This window comes from Acanthaster planci, linkage group LG20 (assembly GCF_054643075.1).
Source record: "Acanthaster planci isolate LZ-2023a linkage group LG20, COTS_SCS, whole genome shotgun sequence".
Taxonomy (NCBI): domain Eukaryota; kingdom Metazoa; phylum Echinodermata; class Asteroidea; order Valvatida; family Acanthasteridae; genus Acanthaster; species Acanthaster planci.
In genome coordinates, this window is record NC_141796.1 from 5,597,222 (window position 1) to 5,618,722 (window position 21,501).

The following is a 21,501-nucleotide window of genomic DNA, read 5'->3' on the forward strand; positions in this document are numbered from 1 at the left end:
TTTCATTTTCTAGGGAGATGTTAACAGTAGGATAGAGCGTGCATAGGGGTTGGACTTGTTGGGGGTACCCCTCTGTCCCATTTCGTGCCCGGTATAGATTTGCTTGGGAAAAATTCTCAAAGTAGACGTCCAGTGTTCATCGTTCATCAGTTGTTGCTGGCGACACCCATACATTGAAATATTTAAATAATTATCAGCTGGAACAAAATGAGAGGGGCATCTTGGTCTGCTGAAAAACCAGGTACACATGTAATCTTTATGCAAATGTGTTGCGATAAATTACTTGGCATTTTATTCTTTGACTAGTATAAAAATTCCAAGCTCAAAGGATACTAGAAAACAGGCATACAGTGAGGTATCAGTCTATAACATAACATTACATTAAGGTAGTGGGAACACTGAAATTCAGTGAATGCAGTTTGGCACTTACTGCTTTTACACATTTACTAAAGAATTCCAAGCATGAACGTTTCATTTGCCTTAGGCTAAGTTAGTCCTGCTGGATGGTGTAATAGTTAGTATGACAATGTTGGTGTGTTAGGGTGAATAAATTTTTGAGGAGTTTTGCCTAAGTCAAATAAAACATTCACATACATTCTTTTGGGTTTCCTATGGTAATTGCTATGAATGCTTTCATCCGAGTTTCTCTGCTCCCACACCGATATACAATTGCTTTTACTTATTACTCATAGTTTTTATAGACTTTAAATATAACAGTGGTCAGTCGAAATATAACATCAGGAACTTCAATGGGCTATTTAATACAAAGTCTAAAATAACACTGGCAATTTCGCAAGTTCATCGTTAGTCTGAATGTTTTCCTATTGAAAGTATGCTAATTGACAACAGAAATGAAGTCGGCGTTGTCTTGTTCTTAGCAGACGGAGACGGAGCCAATCTCTCCTTTTACATCTCTTGTATGTGACACCACAGCAGGCTAGAAGCAAGCTCATGAGCCTGATGACCATCAACTCCCAATGCACACATAAAGCCCTTTCAAAAACTGGCGACGGTGACTAATGGTAGGAGGTCTTTGAAACTCTATTCACACAAAAAATGAAAACATATCTTCATGGACCATCATGCCTTTTGCATTCTCAAAGTTTATAAATTTTCTATTTTACTTTTCCCACATCACAAAAGACTCTCAGTGGTAATATTGCAGCTCATATATGTGTAAATCTTATGTTGCACACTTCATGAGAAAAATGAATTGCCAACAGAATAAAGCGATGCAAATTTTACGTAACAAAATTCTCAAACACGTAATGCAAAGGCTATAATACTTAAAAAGAAGATGGAAAAGAGTAGACCTATGCTTTGTTTTCGACTGTCTCCATTCTTGGACATATACGGAGGAATAAACCAGCACACACGATAAGCATCTTCTGAAACAAATTTTTAGATTTCTTACAAAAGCGACGAGTGCCAAAATCTGAGATTCTTGAGAGTAGTAAGCCAGTTTGGTATTTCAAAGAGCCAAGGTCTTTCGAGAAAGCGCGTACGCGATTCAGCGTATTTTAGCTGCACTGACAGGACGGACTATTGTGCGCGCGTGTCATCATGCTGGGCATGCACTGTCGGAATATCAAACTGGATCATTTACACAAACAGTATATAGAGGGCTTCCAACACGACGCTGTTAGCGTTTGAAAACGAGGCTGTATGTGTCAGCTTCAAGTCTTAATATGATCAGACGGTTGAAAGTAAGAGTCAAGACACAAAATACATAAAGGTATGTTAAATTCAGACTTTCCAGGCTGCAAATTTTTGTGGAAGAGTCTTTTTTAGGATTACTCTTTGACACGTAAAATCAAAAGAAAAAATAACGGCAATTTACCGCGAACTAACGTACCTGCGAAGGTTGTGTATCTGAATGTGCACTGGGCGTGGTTTAAACTGAAGTGGCGTCACACTTACGAACCGGATACTACATATACTGTGTCGACTTCGCGGGCGCACGCGACTAACTTCAACACAGAGAGCCTCGGTCTCGATGCCGATTTGCGCAGACAGCGTTAATATGAAATCCCTCTATACACTATATCCATCACTTTATGGGAACTAAAACGTCCTTTGCAGAAACATCAAAGATATACCGGTACTTCTCGCAACAAAATCTATGGAACCTATAAGTTTGTACCCTCAGCAAGAATCAAGGAACAAGTTCCAAGAATGTGGAAACATTAAAAATGCAGAGCACATAGAAAAACTACCTATCAGATTGGATATTCGTATTATCTCCGATAGTCATCTTAAGTTCATCCATTTGGTTATAACACCCTTCCGGCATTTAATCCCTTGGCAGTTAATGGGAAAGAAATACAAACAAATTAATGTTCAACAATAAAATTCATCTCAACAGTAGCATTAATGTGCTATAGATTCAAACTCTGTCCTTTTTCAAGCATCAAAAAGGTTTCACTCTGAATGCAATCTATGAATAAGTTTTAGTTACATGCACTTTTCTGTTTAGTCTTCATGTAATTCTGTGGTACGTGCTTAAACCTGATCATCAGTCCAATAGCCAAATCACCCCTTTGAGTGTACAAATTATTTCCAACAGCGATGGCACCGACTGATGTCTCTGAAGCTTGCTTCAATTCAATTATTAAAATGCTTCCATTTTCCTGTTCCTAGATATCAAAAGAGAAAACTAGAGAGGGAAAAATCAAGATCAGCTTAACTCCTCGTTAATTAAAATTAAATGGAAATACTCAAAATAAACAAAACCAAAATGCAAGGGCATCTTAAACACAAAGTTATAAAAAGCCATCCACAAGAAGAAAAACAACTGGTATGAAAACACAATTGAAAGATGATTAAACGTCTTAGAGAAAACACTTTTATTTATTTATTTTAAAAACAAACCATTCAGAGTCCTGTGTCCGATCAATGCCAGTTTACTCCCGGGTTACAGTTTCTAGACAGAAAGTAAACTAGAAAAACATAACATCATGTCATAAAATGCACAAACGACACACATAAGCACAAAACCTACCAGTGAAAACAAAAATGGGAAAAGAAATTACAAGATAAAACAGCAATGGCAGTATACACGAACCACGGAAAATAAAGTGTCGAGTATTACCTGAGAAATAAGGAATGACCCATAAAAGACAGTGAAGAGACAATTAAAAAAAGAGCAAGACTTTTTCAAGAATAGAACTCACATAATTTTATTTGCTGTTCGAGTTGATCAGTCGTCAACAGTCCACTCCCTCCACGAAATCGAACATCTGCTCATGGAATGTTTAATGAATAAACTTATTTTTTCAAGATACACTAAAAAAAACCTACATGTACCTGCAAAACAATAATGAAGACAGCCAACAATACGCCATTATGCATAGAAAGAGAAAAATGAAACTCGAAAGGTAAAACCTTTTGCTAACTGTACAAGCCAATCTGTTTTGCTAATTACTTAACTTATACCCTTCAGTGAGGCACATATCGTTGTAAAGTGACCAGTCATCTTCAGTTCCCATGCTCCTGCTTCTTACATTTCATACTCTAAGAATTAATAGACACCATCTTCAATAAAAAGAACACTAAATCCCGCAGGTGAACGAAACGAGAATCCGAAAGCAAATCCGAGCGAAACGACGCGGAAACGAACGCGACAAAACGACGGAAAATATGTATCCGATAAAAAACAGGTAGAGCGCACGAACCACTGTGGGTGCAAGGTGGGTGGTGCAAAGTGGGTGCAGATAAAAAGGTGTGTTCGATTATATTTTGATTAAACAAATAAAATTAGCAGACCTTTCATTTCACTGTAGCACTAGTCTTGTCGACACTAACGAACCAGTGTCTTCAGCTCAGATCAGCAATCTAGCCAGAGGCTCCACACATGTACATCCATTTTCTAGACATAAAAATACAGAAACTAAAGAACAACAGACAAAGTGTATTAGCTCCACATCACATAAAGGAATCAAACTGAACCTAGGGTTTGAAACTTAAACTCCCCAAAAGCTACAAGAGTTCAAAAACGACAGTAAAAAACGACGGTATATGATAGCAAAACGACTGATGGTAAAACAACTGTTGAATAGCTCACTCAAACGGCACATCAAATACAGATACAGTAAGGATAAAGACAAGAAACGATTAGGAAAGAAAACTTTTCATGCAGAAAATGTATGAAAATAAAAAAAAACTGACTAAAATTAGAAAACATCCAAACCCCTAAATAATACAAAACAGCAAACACCACAACAACACAAAACACAAAACAAACAGCTGAAAAAGTTGTCCTGACTTATCAGGTTCTGACGTGTGATTTCTCCTTGGTTCAAAAGTTTACGTCATACAATCCTGAACATGGAAGAACAAAACTAAAAAGAAAAACATGTTACTTCAAAATTAAATAGAGATCATTCAAGAAGCTTAACACTGTCGGTAGGATTGAAAGCGAGCTCAAAAAACACCGATAACAAATGTGTCATAAAAAGAAATGAGTTTATGAACAGTGAAGCCTATTAAAGGGAAAGCGAGAAGCTATTAAAAATCATATTGTGTAGCTTTTCCCGTTCATTTTAATCACAAATACATTCAAATTCATTGACTTTGTAGAACCATGTGTTCGGCATCCAAAATGTAATTTCCTCGTTCATTATACAACTAGTAATCGTCGTTCAGTTCCACACCCCATGAATCAAGGCTTCTACACTAGATTCTAATTACACAGTGCTTGCAATGGAGAAACATGTTAAAAGCCATGAACACAAAAAAGGAAACTTTCTATCGGTTGTTAAATATTATGCATTCAGGATGACTTTTTCGGAGGGAATGTTTCAAAACTGACATTAAGAATTTTTTCTGTAAAATTTGAAAACAACACCACTAAATGTGATTTTCAAGTATATGAACTGAGCAAATATGATCTCTACTGTGGTAACCGTGGTCCAAATTAGATTTCACGCTCTCAAGTTCATTTAGTTTAAGCTACGAAATTCGTCTTAATTTAACGGTCATTCTGATAAGTTGTTTGTTCTTGAAAATATGAAATTGCATGCAAGTTAATCTTATGAAGGTGTTTCTCCTTTTTTAATTTTCAGCTTGATTTTGTTTTCATTTTACTTAAGTGTTAACTATCGTCGCAGCAGATGTTTTCAATTTGTTTATTGAAAGAAAGATACAAATTCTTTATACTTCTTTCAGTCTCCATTTCAAAAGTAGGCTCTCTCGCTTGAGCGACAGAGTCTCGTTTGGAAAAATGTGGTCCAACTCTGGCCAAGATTTTCTGTCTGTCAGAAACCCTGTTGCAATTTACCTGGTCATTTATCAATTATATCATCTGCAATTTCAAGAGACACTTGGACAATGCCTTTGGAAGCTAAGGTCTATGCGCGATGTTGATATGTAGTACTTGAATTTAGCAATCAGATTAGCAGGTAACAAGAGCATTTGTGAATTAGAAAAGTTTAAACATGCTTTCGAATTGAAAACAAAGAAATACGATTTATTCTTAAACCAAATACAAGTTTGATTTCTTCGATTGCATTTTTAAACTATTTGTTTATATGCAAATTCGAATAGCCAAGCTTTAATATGCAGCCGATAGCTTTATATGAATGTCCAGATGGACACTTTTAAATTGAAAGACCGGTTTTTTAATTCCATGGCTGATAACTGCGAAAGGACACTTTACATCTGAACTATGAAAACTGTTTTAAATGCTTTGTGTATTTGAGTTTTTTTGAAAATGACCTTTGAACGATGAACATATAAATTTGTTCAATATTTTGTTGACATATTCAGGTGACATATCTGTGACGTCAACTAAGGAGAAGGCTTTTTATATTGTGGCCCCATCTGTGAATGACAATCGAAGTGCAGTGAAACTACGCTTCAGTAGTTTACCATGAAATGAGATTATTTGGATTGAAATTGATTTAGATTGAACCATGCAGGTAACCTACATGTATGTTGCATATACAGAGTAAGCCTGCACATGCATCAACAAATCGTCTCTATAAGGTGACCTACAAAAATTCACAACATATCCGGATCTTCTTGCTAACTTTTGAACATTAATAAAATATCGAAGAAGAAAACCATTGAAAACCAAGACCATCCCGAACACGTCATCAAACACGAAAGTATGACCTATAGGGCAACTGAAAACAGACTCACAAATCAGTCTCAACCATATACCCTCACCAGCCAATTACCCAGCCAATTAGTAAGACGACGAGACATGATATCAAGATATCAGGACATCAAGACACCAGGACATCAGGACATCAAGACACCAGGACATCAGGACATCAGGACATCAAGACATCAAGACATCAGGACATCAGGATATCAGGACATCAAGACATCAGGACACCAGGGGAAATTGTCAGAGGAAGGAAGCAACTTGGATGGAAGAACTCCAACCAGTCCCATCCAACCAATCTCATCAACCAATTTCCAAGGACATCTGGATATCGAGACATCAAGATATCAAGACACCAAGACATCAAGACACCAAGACATCAAGACATCAAGACATCAGGACATCAAGACATCAGGACATTAAGATGCCAAGACATCAAGACACCAAGACATCAAGACACCAGGACATTAAGACACCAGGACATCAAGACACAAAGACATCATGACGTCAGGACATCAGGACATCAAGACATCAGGAAATCAAGATATCAGGACATCAAGACATCAGGACATCAGGGGAAATTTGTCTGAGGAAGGAAACGACTTGGATGGAAGAACTCCAACCAGTCCAATCCAACCAATCTCATCATCCAATTTCCCAAGACATCGGGATATCGAGACATCAAGACATCGAGACATCAGGACATCAAGACACCAAGACATCAGGACGCCAAGACATCAAGACATCAGGACATCAAGACACAAAGACATCTTGACATCAAGTGACCTATATGTCAGGATACGAAGACACTGAGGCATCAGGACATCAACGACCCCTGGACATTAAGACATGAAGAAATAAAGAAGGTAGAAAAACTGAGGATGAAAGAATCCCGAGCTGTTTATGCGACCAACTCCATCAACGCGTTTTTCATCAACACAGAAACAGGCCTAGTGAATTTGGAGAAAAGAACTCCAACGAATTTTTGAGCTGTTGCCTTTGGTTGCTGTCTAAACGTAGACCTTACCCTAAAAGTTTAACAATACATACAGAATCTTGTTGGTCACGATTTGGCATGGTTAGGGTTAAGAAAAGAATAATTTGATAAATTGCGACATTGATCTTCCATTTTTGAGCTCGTTTAACATTCAGTTTCAATATTTTGAGTAAAAAGTCCAACACCATACAGCTTGCCTTTCGAATTCGCCGATTGCCAAACGATGAAATGCCAGGAAAAAAATAGTGTAACATAATGCAACATTAGACATGAAGGAGTAGGCACTGTTTAAGTTGTAGGGTTTGCATTCTTTCTTTGTTTCATTTCTGTATATCTAGTTTTGTTTTTTCTTTTTGGGGGGCATTATTATAAAGAACTTGAAAAAAGGTTTCCAACCTGCTTTTAACAGTCGACCTGTATGTAAACAACTTGTTTTTTCCCTCTTAAATTAAACTTTTCTGAACATGCTTTCTGAAGGCTAGGTCACTGCAGTGACTGGCGTCCAGAAATGGAACTCTTCCCTTCCCTTTTCAAACAGTTCTTATTTTAAAGTGTCAAAATACTGATTTAAAATAAAACAATGAAATGAAAATGTATCAAAGTTTCAAATGATGCCTGAAAAATGAATTACAAAGCATGAAATTCAATGACATATCGGCCTCAGACGTCAGCACAAAATTTCAATGTGACTTGGCCACGTGAAAATAATCTTTTTTATCACGAATTTAACTAGTAAAATGTACATTTATATAAATGATAACCATTACAATTACGTTCATCAATGATACCATCAAGTAGTGCCCAAATAATTTACCCTTATCTACATGTATTAGCACGAGTTGCTGCAATATGGGTGCTGCTCAATTTTTAGGAGGTTGTAAACCGTGACTTTGCATGATTAGGTGGGCCTATGTATGGTGAAACAGTAAAGGTTAAATAGGATTCAACATTCATTGCTCCGTTTTGGGCAAGATGTTATGTAAATGATTTATCCATATCTACATGTATTGCACAATTTGCTGTAATATGGGCGCTGTTCAATTTTGAAGAGGCTGTAAACCGTGACTTTGCATGATTAGGAGGGCCTATGTATGGTGAAGTCATACATGTACGTACAGTCAAGGTTAAATAGGGCTCAACATTTATTTGCCTGTTTTGGGTAAGATTAGTCTACGTAATATGACTTCATGCTAGAAAATGGTGAGCAAAATGCCGCCATCTAGAGTGTGATATTGTCCAAATTAGTCAAGTATTGGTACCTTCGGGGAGTGCACATCCCCTGTCGTGGACCAATTTATGACACTCGGCCATATTTTCTGTGGCAGAAAATAAAAAAAGATAATGCGTGTAATATCTGAACAGAGTTGTCCTTTTCCCCACATTTAGCTGCACAACAATAGGGGAAGGAAGGCGATTATTAACCATCCTACAAAATATTAGCACTACTTACATGAACACGACATCTTCATGTTTCGATTTCCTGTAACAGTGGTGGCGACAAATCTGTAACGCGCACGCACAACCTGTCTTCACTGGTCGCTGCTAGTTAGCAGGGCGCATTCCTGCGGCGGTGATGCGTGCCACAATACACTCATTCACAAAATCACCTGTTCGCGAGCGCATAGCTGCGCACCGAGTTGGCATGCTGAATGCGTGCGACGAGACATAGTCTTGGTTTCAAGACCATCCTGTTTATTCCACGACAAGAATCATCACTGGAAGAAACGCTATCACAGGAAGTACGCACTGTGAATCACACACCACGCACATATTGATCGCAGCACCGCGAAAAGCCTCTTGGACCCAAGACTAGATGAGACATTTTGATTGTCTTCGAAAGCGCATTGCTTCTTCAAACGAAAACAATGTGCTGTTGTCAGGCAAATTAAACAGGCAAATTTGAGCCCAATCCTGTCTTGGGCTCAGTCAACGTTTTATTGTGGAAAACCTGATTCAGACCAGGCCAGTGCCCGTGAGAGAAACCTTTATAAATTTTTATGCCACTGCTACCGTGGCAAAACTTGCAGAGGGAGAATAGGAGAATATGCTTAATTATCTGGGTTGTGTAAAATTAACACCTGTGCACCAAAATTAGTCTTATCTTGCAACTCATCTTAACAGACTAAAATGACTCTCTCCCCGTAAGATTGATCGTAGCTAAGACTTGATCTAAGCAGTCAAGAGTGTTACCAAACTAATGGGCATGGTGAATTTTCTCTGTGTCCCTACTGATACAGGAGTGTCAGTCCAACTTCAACGTTCAATAAAAGTTGGCAATGAATAATTTTAGATGGCATCGGTAAAAACTGTTTTAGAACGTTTAGATGATGTCTGTAAGACAGGATTTTTCATTGATTTCTTTTTTGTTCCATATGCTCCAAAGTTTAAAGACAAGCACCCTTAACATGGAAACACCCGCGATTCGGCATGGCCTGCTGGAACAGGCCTTGTGATTGGTCAGATCGCATGAGATTTGTGACATAATAGCCCGTCCAAATATGGTAATATACACTTCAGACTACTAAGATCAAGTTTCACTGAACACATCTTAAGATGCATTGAGATTAGAAATTGAGAGCTGTTTGTTTCTTTTTAGGGCTTGTCGAAACAGTCTTCAAAAGAATAGGGAAAGCCGATAAGCCTTTTGCAAATTAAATTTGAATAAAATAGGGTACACTGAGTTATCTGAGTGACGAATCAGAATTAGTGCCAATAAGACTAGAAAATGTAGAAACCGAATGGCATTGCCTTTTCTTAAAAATCGAACTCTTTTTAGATCTTATGTTACTTAAGAGAGGGCATTTTTTTAAAATGATCGAATGCATTTCCCAAAACCAAGTAAAAATTTACAGACCAAACATATTTCTGAGTTTCGAATAAATCTTTGCAGACTCATGTTTCGGAATTCGAAAGAAATTTTGCAGACCTAACACATTTTGAAATGTGAATGAAATTTCCTTAGACATGCATTTCATGCAAGATTGCATTTCATCCAAATTTAGAATTTCGTCCGAATTTAGAAAGTATCTAATTTTTGTTACCCTGTGCGGCCCGATGAAATCTGAAGATCAAACCGTTTCGGGCTGTCAGACATATGCACGCACGCGCATCTCAAACTGCAGCCTGGATTCCGCTACAGAAATAAGCCATTGCCCAGTGCCCTAAGCCCCAAACTAAAAGTAACTGAAATGACTCGAGAGCAGTGTTTCTGCTTGACTGGTGCCCGTCCCAATAATAACGAGACAGCTGATGACTTCGAAGGAAACCTTTGAGCGCCACTCGCTCAAAGGTAAACCATCGTGACTCCCTTTTAAAAATCGCATATTTCCAGGTATACAAAACATTGCGCACTTTCACAGACGCTGCGTTCAACGCCGTATCTTCAATTCCCCGCGAAACGGCTCTGAAACCCACCGGGGCCAAGCAACGTGATCGCATCCCCTTCGTACTTACATACCACCCTAGAAACATCCCAGTACGTAATATTCTTCTCAAAAATTTTCGTACACTCGGAAATGATGCGGCCACAGCTTCCATTTTCACCGAACCTCCGATTTGCGCGTTTAGGCGCGATCGTTCTTTCGGGGACATGGTTGTACGTTCCCGGTTAGATTTTGTCTCGCCGTCATAAGTGGGAAGCGATTCCCCTTGTCAGCGCCCCATATGTAACACCTGCCCCTACATAGTTATACAGCCTGTTGGTCGTCGATCCCCGCGGTAGCTACAGAATACGCGGGGATCATACATGCACTACATGTTATGCGGTTTTTTTGCATAACATGTCGTCGCTGCGGCAAACTGTACACCGGAGAGACCCCTGGGCTGCATCCGAATCTGTTGTCTAGAGCTAGGTCTAAGTCTTCGCTCCATTGGAAATGCGTGGAGACGCGCAGACAATAGACCTAGCCGTAGCTCTGGAAGTCCGTTTCGGACACGGCCCAAGAGTCGCCTTGGTGACCGCTTCGCGGAACAGTGGTGCAGTGTGCACGAACGAACACCTGGTCTCTCTGTTACCAAGCACTTTTGCGCGCCGCCGCATACTCTCGATGACGTAAACGTCTGCATCCTGGGATGGGGAAAGCGTCATCCCGGGGGGGAGGGAAATATGGAAGGGCTGCGTAGCACCGTGATCAGAATATCGACGACAATATAATATCAAATCAGTGCTCTGAAATATGTGATTGCTAAGCTTTCGGTAACTGAGTACTTTCTTCAGGGCAAGCAGATTCAGTTCTGAATAAACGCGGAAAAATCCACGTGATGTGAGCACAAGGGACTGTTAACCTATTCCATTCATTAAAAGGGGTGTTCATATGGAACAGTTTCATTTAAAGCTGGAATCTCCTGCGTTTCCATCATCTACAAGGATTATTGAAGAACTTGTTCTATTTTCAATACTTACACCAGTCTTTTGTTTCACGGAGATTCTAGAAAAGGATTCCCATTTCAGCTTCTCGATCCAGCTACGGATTGTGCATGCGAACACGTTTATAATGCACACGCTGCGCTGTGGTCTCCTCAAATTAACACCCCTATAAATTCCATGCATAACAACGATTTAATTTGTAAAACTCCCACCTGCAACATTGATTTTTTTTCCTGAAATGTATTTTGTGCGAAAATTTTCCGAGTTTTGGGCGCCATTTTGTTTAATATTTTGGGTAGAATGACGTCGCGCAGCGTCTTTTCCGCAACTGCCTGCGTCTTGACGTTTTGTAGACCGTCTGCGTTATAAACGACCATATGGAAACCAGGCTTTACTCAGAGACTCAACGCAGACAGTCAGAAAAGTTGAACTGGGCCCGGGCTAAACTTTGAGGATCCGCTTGGGGTTGGTTTGCGTCATCGGCAATGTTTCCGTTTGACATGTTTCCATTTGTCTGCGTTGCTGTTTGCGTCTTGATTGCGTTGTTCTCTGCGTTTCTTTCGTCGATATGGAAACCAGGCTTTAAACCTGGTTTCCATAAGGTTCTTTGTATCGCCAACGGAACGCGTTACGCAAGACGTGAGGACGCAGGCACGAACGAAAGCGGCGGCGGATGACGTCATTCACCACTACAAAATTGAAGCAACTACTCAGAAACCCCGGAACACCACAAATCCGAAACACCTCACGACGCCAAACCTCTGTTCCAGTTTCGTACAATTCATTGACGGTCAACTATTTAGTTGATCAAACTAAAACTGCGCAAACGCAGCCCGCGAACGATCGGCAACGTTGAGCCAGGTTCAACCTTGCCAACTGTGTGCGTCGATTAGCCGCGGTATGCCAATAACACATATGCTGGCATGGCAGGCGTGCAACGATATCCCTCGAGATCGCTTAGTTCTACGAATTTTTTTCCATTTCCTTCTTAATGCTTATTAAATATTACACCAAAGTGATCAACTAAATAGTTGACCGTCAATGAAATGTACGAAACTGGAGCAGAGGTTTGGCGTCGTGAAGTGTTTCGGAGTTGTGGTGTTTTGTGGTGGAATGACGTCATCCACCGCCTCTTTCGTTCGTGCCTGCGTTTTCACGTCTTGCGTAACGCATTCCATCTGGGTTACAAAGAACATTATGGAAACCAGGCTTTACGCCAAGACGGAACACATACCGCCATCCACTTTGAACCACGTGGTCAGGTTTATGTCAGTACCATTTCAGGCTACTATCCTAAACTGTTTGAAAGATATTGAAAAATGTATTAATTTGAGTTCTTATTTAAAGTTTTCAAATTTGTTTGGCCCTTGATACCACACTCTTTGACCGTTATAAGTTTATAATTGCTATCATTTATTGATATACTTTTCCTCCACAAGCACTGTGAAGCGGCAGTTAGCGTTTTTACATTGCAAACCTTCTGTTTGATAGATTTCTTTTTATCTTCTGTAATAATTTTGTAAGCTGAAGAGGTATACTATTACAAATACGATATCTTCTACTTCAATGCCATCATGCCTACGAAATCATTATTATATAATATTGGCTAGTCATGTGCACAGTAGCAAAGTTATCATTATAACTTACCAAATTGCCATCATCTGCCACTGCGTTTCGTACGAGCTCGCTGGTACTCTGCATGACATTTCTCCAGTTTAAACACATACCCCTTGTGTAGTATTGTTCTAGCAGAATTCATTCGAGCAAAATCTGAGACTATTCATTCATCCAAATGATATCCAATTCTTGAAGTTTTCACTATCTTCTCCAGATTTTTCTTACAAGTTGTGCGTAGAGAAATGAGGCTCGTAATTTCTTTTGATTTCCTGTTTTTCACATTGTGCCTTATTTGGAGTAGTAGATAAAAGAGCTCGCAGTAATAGTCACAGTACAGCTGCACCAATTGCCTGCCAGCCTTCTCCGAGGTGAGCCGTGGCTCAGTGGCTCGAATATGAGCCGAAAGCCAATTCCGGCGGGTGTGCCTGGACTTCACTAAGGCCGTTTTCCAATACTCAACTTCGTCACCGTCTCAGGCATCGTCCCCGAAACCAATCCCCGATTTTGGGCCTGAAATTGGATTTCTGTAATTTTTGGCCCTCTTGAATCATATTTCATGTTTTGTGGCACTATTAGACTAATTATTGCGCTTCCAACTTCAAAGTCAGGTTGTAAAAAAACAGCTGAAGCGTGAGACGGATCCGAAGTTGAGTATTGGAAAACGGCCTAAGAAAGGGCACAAAACCGCTTGACTAACTTCGATACTCACCCTTTTCATGTTTTCTTCTTCTTTTTTTTTTACATATGAAACTGTCCATTAATCATCTAGTGTTTATGATCGTAAATACCAATTCAGCATTTTATTTGTTATATATATTTCGGTTGCGTGAGAAGTTCTTTCGTTTTTGACCGAGTTACACATTTTACTTCCGGTACGTTGCCCAGGAATGATTAAGTCAAGTTCACGACTTTCCTTTGATATTACTAGAATTCCATCGGGTCCCTAAAATATGGATATGCTCTCTCATTTAATTGTATATAAAACACACATGTTTTGTTGAAAAAAGAGCTTAAATTTCCTTGTAATATCTGATGACGTCTCAGTGACGTCACGAAAGCAAGCATAACTTGACATCGTGTGATTTTTATCATCACAAGTTGTAATTGTTTTTTTTTAATATACTGACCGACTTTTAAATGTACCCGAACTTTGACTCTTCATTAGTCCCGGGAGCCGCAAAGGTCAGACGACATAAATGTCTGTTGCACAAGACCGTGAGTTAAATCCCAAAGCATCATCGCAAGTTATCTGATACCACTTGAGTTCATCGTTACGTCACAATTGTATAATTGAGATCGGGTTGACCGTGTCACTTGAAGTCAAAGTTTCGATTTCACACGGTTTTCCATCGAGAAAAATCATCGTCATTTCTCCAAGCGTATCGTGTGTATGTTTTTGGTACGTGTAGTTCATACCAAAGATACTGCATGACGTCATCTCCTAGGCGACATTCCGTAAATATGGCGGTGAGATTGAGCCCACGACCTGAGCCTCTCGACAGAAAACTGTAGATATTTTCGCGTGAATGTGTATATCTTGAATAGCTTTAAAAGGTGAGCATAGAGGTCGGAAGTTGATAGTTTGATAGTGTTTCAATAAGTTCAAAATTTCATTTCAAACTGACTTTTCACATGGTGTCAACCGATCCGTGGCTAAACCGAGAGCGTACCGCACGGCCGGTCCAGTACAGTAGGCCTACTCCCGGGAGGATTATATCGTCGTTAGTACAGGGAGTTGGCCAGCCTGCTGTGCTGCTACTACTGCTTGTGGAATTGTTTTAATAACGCCAAGCATAACAATTACATGCGTTACATATTACCGGTATGTTACTCATAATATTAATAAAGTAGACATAGGACACAGTACTGCCGGAGGAATCAATAATTTGGGGGCGCAAGCCCAAGGCCGCGATGGATGGGAGTCGAGTGTGGCTATGTTTATTTGGTTGCATTAGATGACTACATGGAAGCTGATGACTTCGACTTTGGCAATATGTCCTGCAAAATAACCTGACATTCCTAAAAATTAGTTACTTTGCCAGGCCTATCACCTTTTTTTCAGTCGCAAGGCCTAACTTTAGGTCTTGGGCAGTCTTTTTAGGCCCTTACTTGGCTTAAACAACCTGACATTGTCAAATCATGGAGAGCACATGTAGGCCTATACTGGCATTTCATGTTGACATCAGTCTGCTCACAGCTTCATTCAGAATGAGTTATGAGCCCAGCCACCAGTTTAGACCTGATGCACAAATAGGTCAGGACATATCTAAGTTTCAACAAAAACTTGCAGTTTTCTTCTCTCTGGTTTGACTTGTGAGTAATTTGCAAGTCATAGCCAACGTAGGGCCCATTATTACAAAGGACGATAAGTAAGTGCTGGTCTTGTAAGAGCAGCACTGAGATACTAAATTCAACGTCTGGATACAATATTCTTTCTCACAGACCTGGCTGAATAACATCCATTTCTTGAAGCACAAAACAGATTCTCATTTTAATCTCACCTGTTCACTGATCTCCGATTTATTTTCCTTTCTTGGTTGATTGAAGTGCATGTTAGGCCATGGAAGAAAAAAATAGTTGGTGATCGTCCCCCACTCGCCCCTAGAAATACATCACCCCCTCCCGCCATTTTTTTTGTATTTTCTGTTTTTATCAACAAAAAAGAAAACAAAAAACAGCTTTTTTGGATGATCCCACATTCAAATTTAGAGGAATAAATTTAGAAAATATACAGTACTTCAGGAAATTGCTGATAAACGTTACTCCCGAACATCTACATACATGTACAGTGCAAATTCACCCAACCCCAACTCCATGGCGCAGTAAGATTGAGCCCATGGGAATGAGGTTGAGATTCACGAAACCGTCCCTTAGTGTGTTTCTGTAAGCCCCTTCCGAATTGTTGCCTCTGTTTGCAGCCACGCGGATAAGCTTGCGGAAATTAGAGCAGTTGGCGAAGTGGCAACCACAATAGCTTTGTACAATGTGGTCGCAGCCATAGCCAGTAATTTGGATGCGGCCTCTCTGCTGCAAAGCTGGGTCAATACTCAATAGCGGCAGCCATTCCCAGCTACCGATTCCACTTCACAGAGTTACAGCACTGTCACCCTGTCTTAGAAAACCCTCTTATTTTCGCCTGGCTGTACAACCCCTATTACCTTTTGTGATGAATGACTTTCATGTGTAAAACCCTTTCTTAAAGAAGATAAATAAAACTCATTTCAGTGAGGAAACTGCTCTTTATTCAATTTTTTCCAATCCAGCAAGGGTGCATGCTTAACTGAAAAAAAATGCCCTCCCACCCCTAGATTTTTTTTTAAAGGATGCTCACCAATTTTTTTTTATGTGGCCTTTAGTCAAGAAAATCACATATGGCCAAGGTTGCACCTTACATTTTTCAATTCTTTTTATTGTCTCACATATAGTAGGCCCAGCTTTTAAACCAAACAGATGGCACCAACAGGCACTCAAGGTGATGGACGCATCTCTGATTCCATCAGTGCCCATGGCACACACCACCCAGAGCGGACTAAGTACAGCCGCTCCTCCAGTGACGCCATCAGCTACGAGGACCTGCTGGTGGCTCAGTACTTGGAAGGACTCAAGAAAGCGGAAGCTGCTGGCTCGCGGAAAAGGTAAGCAGCACATAGTAGTACTTAGCAACAAGCCAGTATTTGTGAACCACTTGCCGACAGCATCATTCCACATTAAACTTGTCCCAGACATCTCATTCTTGGCTGAAGTTGCTGATTTCTTTCAGTGACTAGATACTGCAACTTGTATTTTTTAAGACTATCTATTCCCGGCAACTACTCTTTTTCTGTACTTTATCAATTAGGACATCTACTTTAACGCTTTATTTATAGGGTCTTGTAAATCAAGTGGATGTGCAGGCTGTTTTGCTACAGAAAGGAACTAGTTGTCAAGGATTGGCAGTCTTGGAAGTTGTTCGTAGACGCTTCCTGCTCAAGCGTATATAAATGTTCAGCCACAGCTGTATACATGTATGAAAGCAGTATTGAGCTTAGTTGTCATGGGGATGCAACAAATGCTGATGGCACCCAAGACTTCAAGACAGAGAGCTGCAGAAGAGACACTGTGCAATATCATTCTACCAAAAAATTCAACAATGTGGTAACTGAAACTCGAAAACTATTCACGTAAAATGCCTCTGTTAGATGGAAATACCTCCTCTTGAAGCCAAACTGATACTCCAGTTTGATGTACAGGTATTTTGTTGATGGTCGGCAGCTTTGTTGACAATTGTGGTTATGTTCGTAATAAGGAAAAATGGGAAAAAAGAGTGGTACTAAGCGAGAGGGGCATTGTTTTACACCTGCTGTGCCAGGGTACTTGTTTGTGTAGGCCTTCTGTGGCGACTCAGTGCAGGCAGTCGGCTAAGTTGAACCGGATCCAACTTTACCGACTGTATGCGCTGATGTTTGCGTTAGTAAAGGTACAGTGTTTCCATAACACTGCGTATCATCGGAGACTGATCTGCGATGCTGTCTGCATGTCTTTGTATTGATATGTAAACCAGGCTTTTCATGTAGTAGTGGACTCAACCCTTTTCTTTGCCCTCCAGGTTGAGCAGGCCCACCAAGCCACTGTCCCCCTACATGCAAAAGCTGGCCCACGGCGACCAGGCTGTGGCGACCACTAGCGCATTACAGTCTGTCAGGCCCACCAGGACTCACCGGCCATTCTCGGCTACCGCAGCCGGCCGCAGCTCGGCCCGGGAACGCAAACGCATCGACATCAAGTTCATGGTAGATAGTGGAGGGATGGGGGAAGAGGAGGAGGCGGAGCCAAAACAGCAGGGGAGGATGGGAGATGGGCAGAGGTCCAAGCTGCGACCGACGAGCGCACCCGTGTATAAAACCAAAAGGTTGGGGTTTTTTAAAATCTGGGTCAAAATTTTTGGCAACATGAGTGCACCGTGTGTAAAACCAAAAAGTTGGTGTAGTCAAAATGTAGGTCAAATTTTGGGGCAACATGAGTGCACCAGTGTGTGAAAATCAGAAGGTTGGTGTATTCAAAACTTAGGTCAAATTTTTGGGCAACATCAGTGCACCTATCTGTAAAACCAAAAGGTTGGTGTATTAAAATTATAGGTCAATTTTTTTGGCAACATACATCAAATCATAATAGGAAGACTGACAAGATGTAAAGCAATTTGAAAGGTTGATAAAAAGTTGACTGGAGTAGGAATTAAGAGGCCATGTATGAAATGGACTTTCATAGCTATCATTGTGTCTATTCTTGGCAAAATACCCTAGACTTCTGTAGTCTTAGACACAAGATACAGACATGGCCAAATTTGTTCTGTGCTGGAATACTGGGTTTTCATATTTAAACTTCAGATCCCTAAGTGATTCATGAGATACCCACTCATGTCTGGCCATTAGGGTTGGGGTGCCTGACTCCCAGTTTTGGCCTGTGCCGAGCCAGGAGTGATAGAGCTTTGTGAGGGCAGATTGTTTGAAGTAGCCAATGCTGTGTGTCAAAATGACATTCAGCTGCAATACACTTGAGGGAATAGTGATGGTTTATAATTTCATGAATGTCTCCATTGTCCGGTTCGTAAGTGTGACGTCACTTCAGTTTAAACCACTCTCACTGCACATGCACTGCACACAGAGTTGCATGCATTGATTGCCGTTTACATGGAACTGGGAGTTAACGCACCACTTCAGCGATCGTCCAATGGGAGCCTGCAAATCGTGGCGCGTAGGGGTAACAGTGATTGCCTTCAGCACGGACATTGAGAGTTTTACCGTTTATAAATACTTGTGTAATATTGCCGTCTGTGTATAAGTTCATTGTTGGTCATTAGAGAGTTGTTCCATTCAACTACTGACCATCAAAATTCCTCCAAAATCATTGACCTTTGTGGTAATTCCGGGATTTGCTTTTGATTTTAGAGCCTTTTGGTGTTGGTCAAAATGGCACACCAGTATTCATTCCATTTTGGACACACCATCACATTTTAAGTTCTTTCAGTGGAGGTAAATTTATGTCACATTTGTTTGTTTGTTGGTGTTTCATAAGAGCTGTTGTTCCCTCTCTCTGTCTGTCTGTCTATCTGTCTGTCTAGACCTTGGAGTGGTAAGTCTGGATCTTCCACTGCTACAGCCTCACAGCGATCACGACGAGTCCGAGCCCTGTACCGACAGCAGCCTCAGGTCATCAGAGCCACTGTCTACAAGAACGGAGTGCAGACTGATGCCGTGAGAGTCACTGCTCACTCTATGAAAACGGTAAAAATGAAAAGGGTCCACCCTTTTGGGGCACCTTGTTCTTGGTTTCCTTCATTTTAGGAAAACTGTCATCCATCAGGGATTTTAGGAATTAAAAAAGTGCATTCTTTTAAACATTTGCAATTTCCAACCCTTAATGGACAACCGAGGGTGCTGTCTCCGTGATGTCAACCAGGGAAGATGTCGTTCAGTTATACGTTTTTCTGTTCAAGTTTGAAACCGAACGTCACTCATCGAAAAAACCTCTTAGTGAAACGGAACATTGAGTCTCTGACCAAATAATTTATCCTTACCTCTTGGTCTTTGTTGTATTTTCTCAGTTTGGCATAATAGCACATCATTATTTTTTTCTCATGCTCTGAGCCACTTTCGGAAAGAGCCACCACTGTGTCACTGTGTCATAGATGTGGCACAGCATTCTTTGCCTGTGTGAAAAGCTTCAGCTGCCTTTTGCATGTGTAGTCCACTGGCGTATTTAATGGATGTGTTCAATGGTCGCACTATTATAAAGTCAGTGACACATGATCGACAACCCACCAATAAGATGACGGTGGGCTTAGTCAGGTGCCCCTTCAAGAATAAAATCCAAGCCCTGCAAGTGTACTGAGAGATGCCAGGTCTTATTTGGGGTCACAGTTCCTGGAAGCCTGCACCATCAAGCTGGGCCTACAGTTTGCCGCCCGACGGATTTTCCTGTCAGACGGGACAGAGGTGAAATACCCAGAAGAAATTCCCAAGGACTCGGAGGTCTTCATCTCATGCGGAGAACCCTACAAGGACCCCACTACCAATGTCAAAGGTTTGTCAGTTTGAGCCTTCCCTGTGGAATGTTGAGAACCAATTCTTTGATTTTCAAACAGGCCTTTTTAAAATTTATTAAAATTTGATGTGCCATTCTCACAAATTGCCCTTTTTTCCAAGACAGGCCTGCCAAAAATGTTAATGTTTACCAATGTTCAATACACGTTTGAAGGTGTGAGGTAGAAATGACCATAACAACAAAACCCAGTGTCAGATTGCATCAAAACTTTGAAAGACATACTCATAATGAATCTCTTTACATGCATACCAAGGTTGGTGTAGACAATACGCAGAGAACGATTGAGAATGTTGGGGCAGATTCTGCTGTGAGAACCCGAGCGCTTTTAGGATTGAAGTAAATCTTCTTTGACTTTCCTTTTGGCAGGTGACGCTCACAAGAAACTGTACGCCAACTGGACGATGAACGGTGTTGTTCTTCCTGCAGAAACTAAGAAGAGAACCAAGTCTGCTTTATCCAAGAGAATGAGGTAAGGTTTGTCATATTTGGCTTCTTCCTAGAATCAGAAGGCCTTTTCACACTAGACAAATCTCGGGGTTGGCACAGGGTTAAAGCAGGGTTGAAAACTGGTGGCGATTCACACGTGAAAATTTTCAACCCAGTGTCAACCCCGAGATTGACTTCAGCCCGGGTTGAGCTCAACCCTGCTCTGGACCAGGGTTGAGGTTTTCAACCCGGCTTGAAATTTGTTTGTGCTCATTTCTGGGTCGAACTCGCCCCAATAAGCTCAATTCACATGAAACAAGTGTGAAACAATGCTGGGTTGAATGCAGGGTTGAAAAATTTAATTTTCAACCCAGGGCGGCCATGGGCTTGCCCATGGTTGAGTTCAACCTGGGTTGAAACGCTGTAGTGTGAAAAGGCCTAGAGAAACTCCAGCTTTAACCCTAACCATGCTGAACCCAACAAGGTTATTATTGAAACAACTGTGCCATTGTTAAAATGTTGTGCGCAGTGCTAGTCACGACAGTGAAATGAGCATGTCTTTGGCTCAGATACACCAAACTTAGGCCTGAAAAAATGTAACACCCATTCAGTACCACATCAATAACTAACTGTGCTCATTTAGTCGTCACATTGTCACAGCAATCCTGTGTGAAATAAATCACCCAACTTGGGACATATTATGTCTGATGGGGTTGGGTTTAGAAGGATCTTATAAGAATTGTAATGTTTGATATTTTATGCGCTACTGAAGGGTTTGATTTTTTTTCAATTTATAATTTAATATCAGTAATGAAGTAAATTCAACTTAAAATTTAAGCAATCCATTTTCAGTCTGCAAATGTGGGAAGTAGCAAACGGTAAGTAAATTTTTTCACCTAAACGGCA

The 21,501-nt window shown here is 40.6% G+C and overlaps 1 protein-coding gene and 1 long non-coding RNA gene across 3 annotated transcripts in view; one reads left to right on the forward strand and one right to left on the reverse strand.

Annotated features, from left to right (window-relative positions):
- Nucleotides 1-219: 219 nt before the first annotated feature.
- Nucleotides 220-8,799, reverse strand: LOC110978041 (uncharacterized). Its single transcript, XR_015423550.1, has 3 exons — nucleotides 8,557-8,799; nucleotides 2,217-6,944; nucleotides 220-1,041 (listed from the first exon to the last, which is right to left on the reverse strand). It is a non-coding gene; the product is annotated as an uncharacterized LOC110978041 (long non-coding RNA).
- Nucleotides 8,800-14,514: 5,715 nt separating this feature from the next.
- Nucleotides 14,515-21,501, forward strand: part of dcdc1 (doublecortin domain containing 1) — a 39,146-nt gene continuing 32,159 nt past the window's right edge. Inside the window, exons 1-6 of one of the 2 annotated variants that reach the window (XM_087130521.1) lie at nucleotides 14,515-14,643; nucleotides 16,515-16,724; nucleotides 17,675-17,977; nucleotides 19,187-19,349; nucleotides 19,986-20,148; nucleotides 20,536-20,638. In XM_087130521.1, coding sequence (XP_086986647.1) covers nucleotides 16,540-16,724; nucleotides 17,675-17,977; nucleotides 19,187-19,349; nucleotides 19,986-20,148; nucleotides 20,536-20,638 — 917 coding nt within the window. In that variant the 5' untranslated portion in view covers nucleotides 14,515-14,643; nucleotides 16,515-16,539. The remainder of the gene's footprint in view (nucleotides 14,644-16,514; nucleotides 16,725-17,674; nucleotides 17,978-19,186; nucleotides 19,350-19,985; nucleotides 20,149-20,535; nucleotides 20,639-21,501) is intronic. The other variant, XM_087130522.1, reaches the window with a different exon arrangement.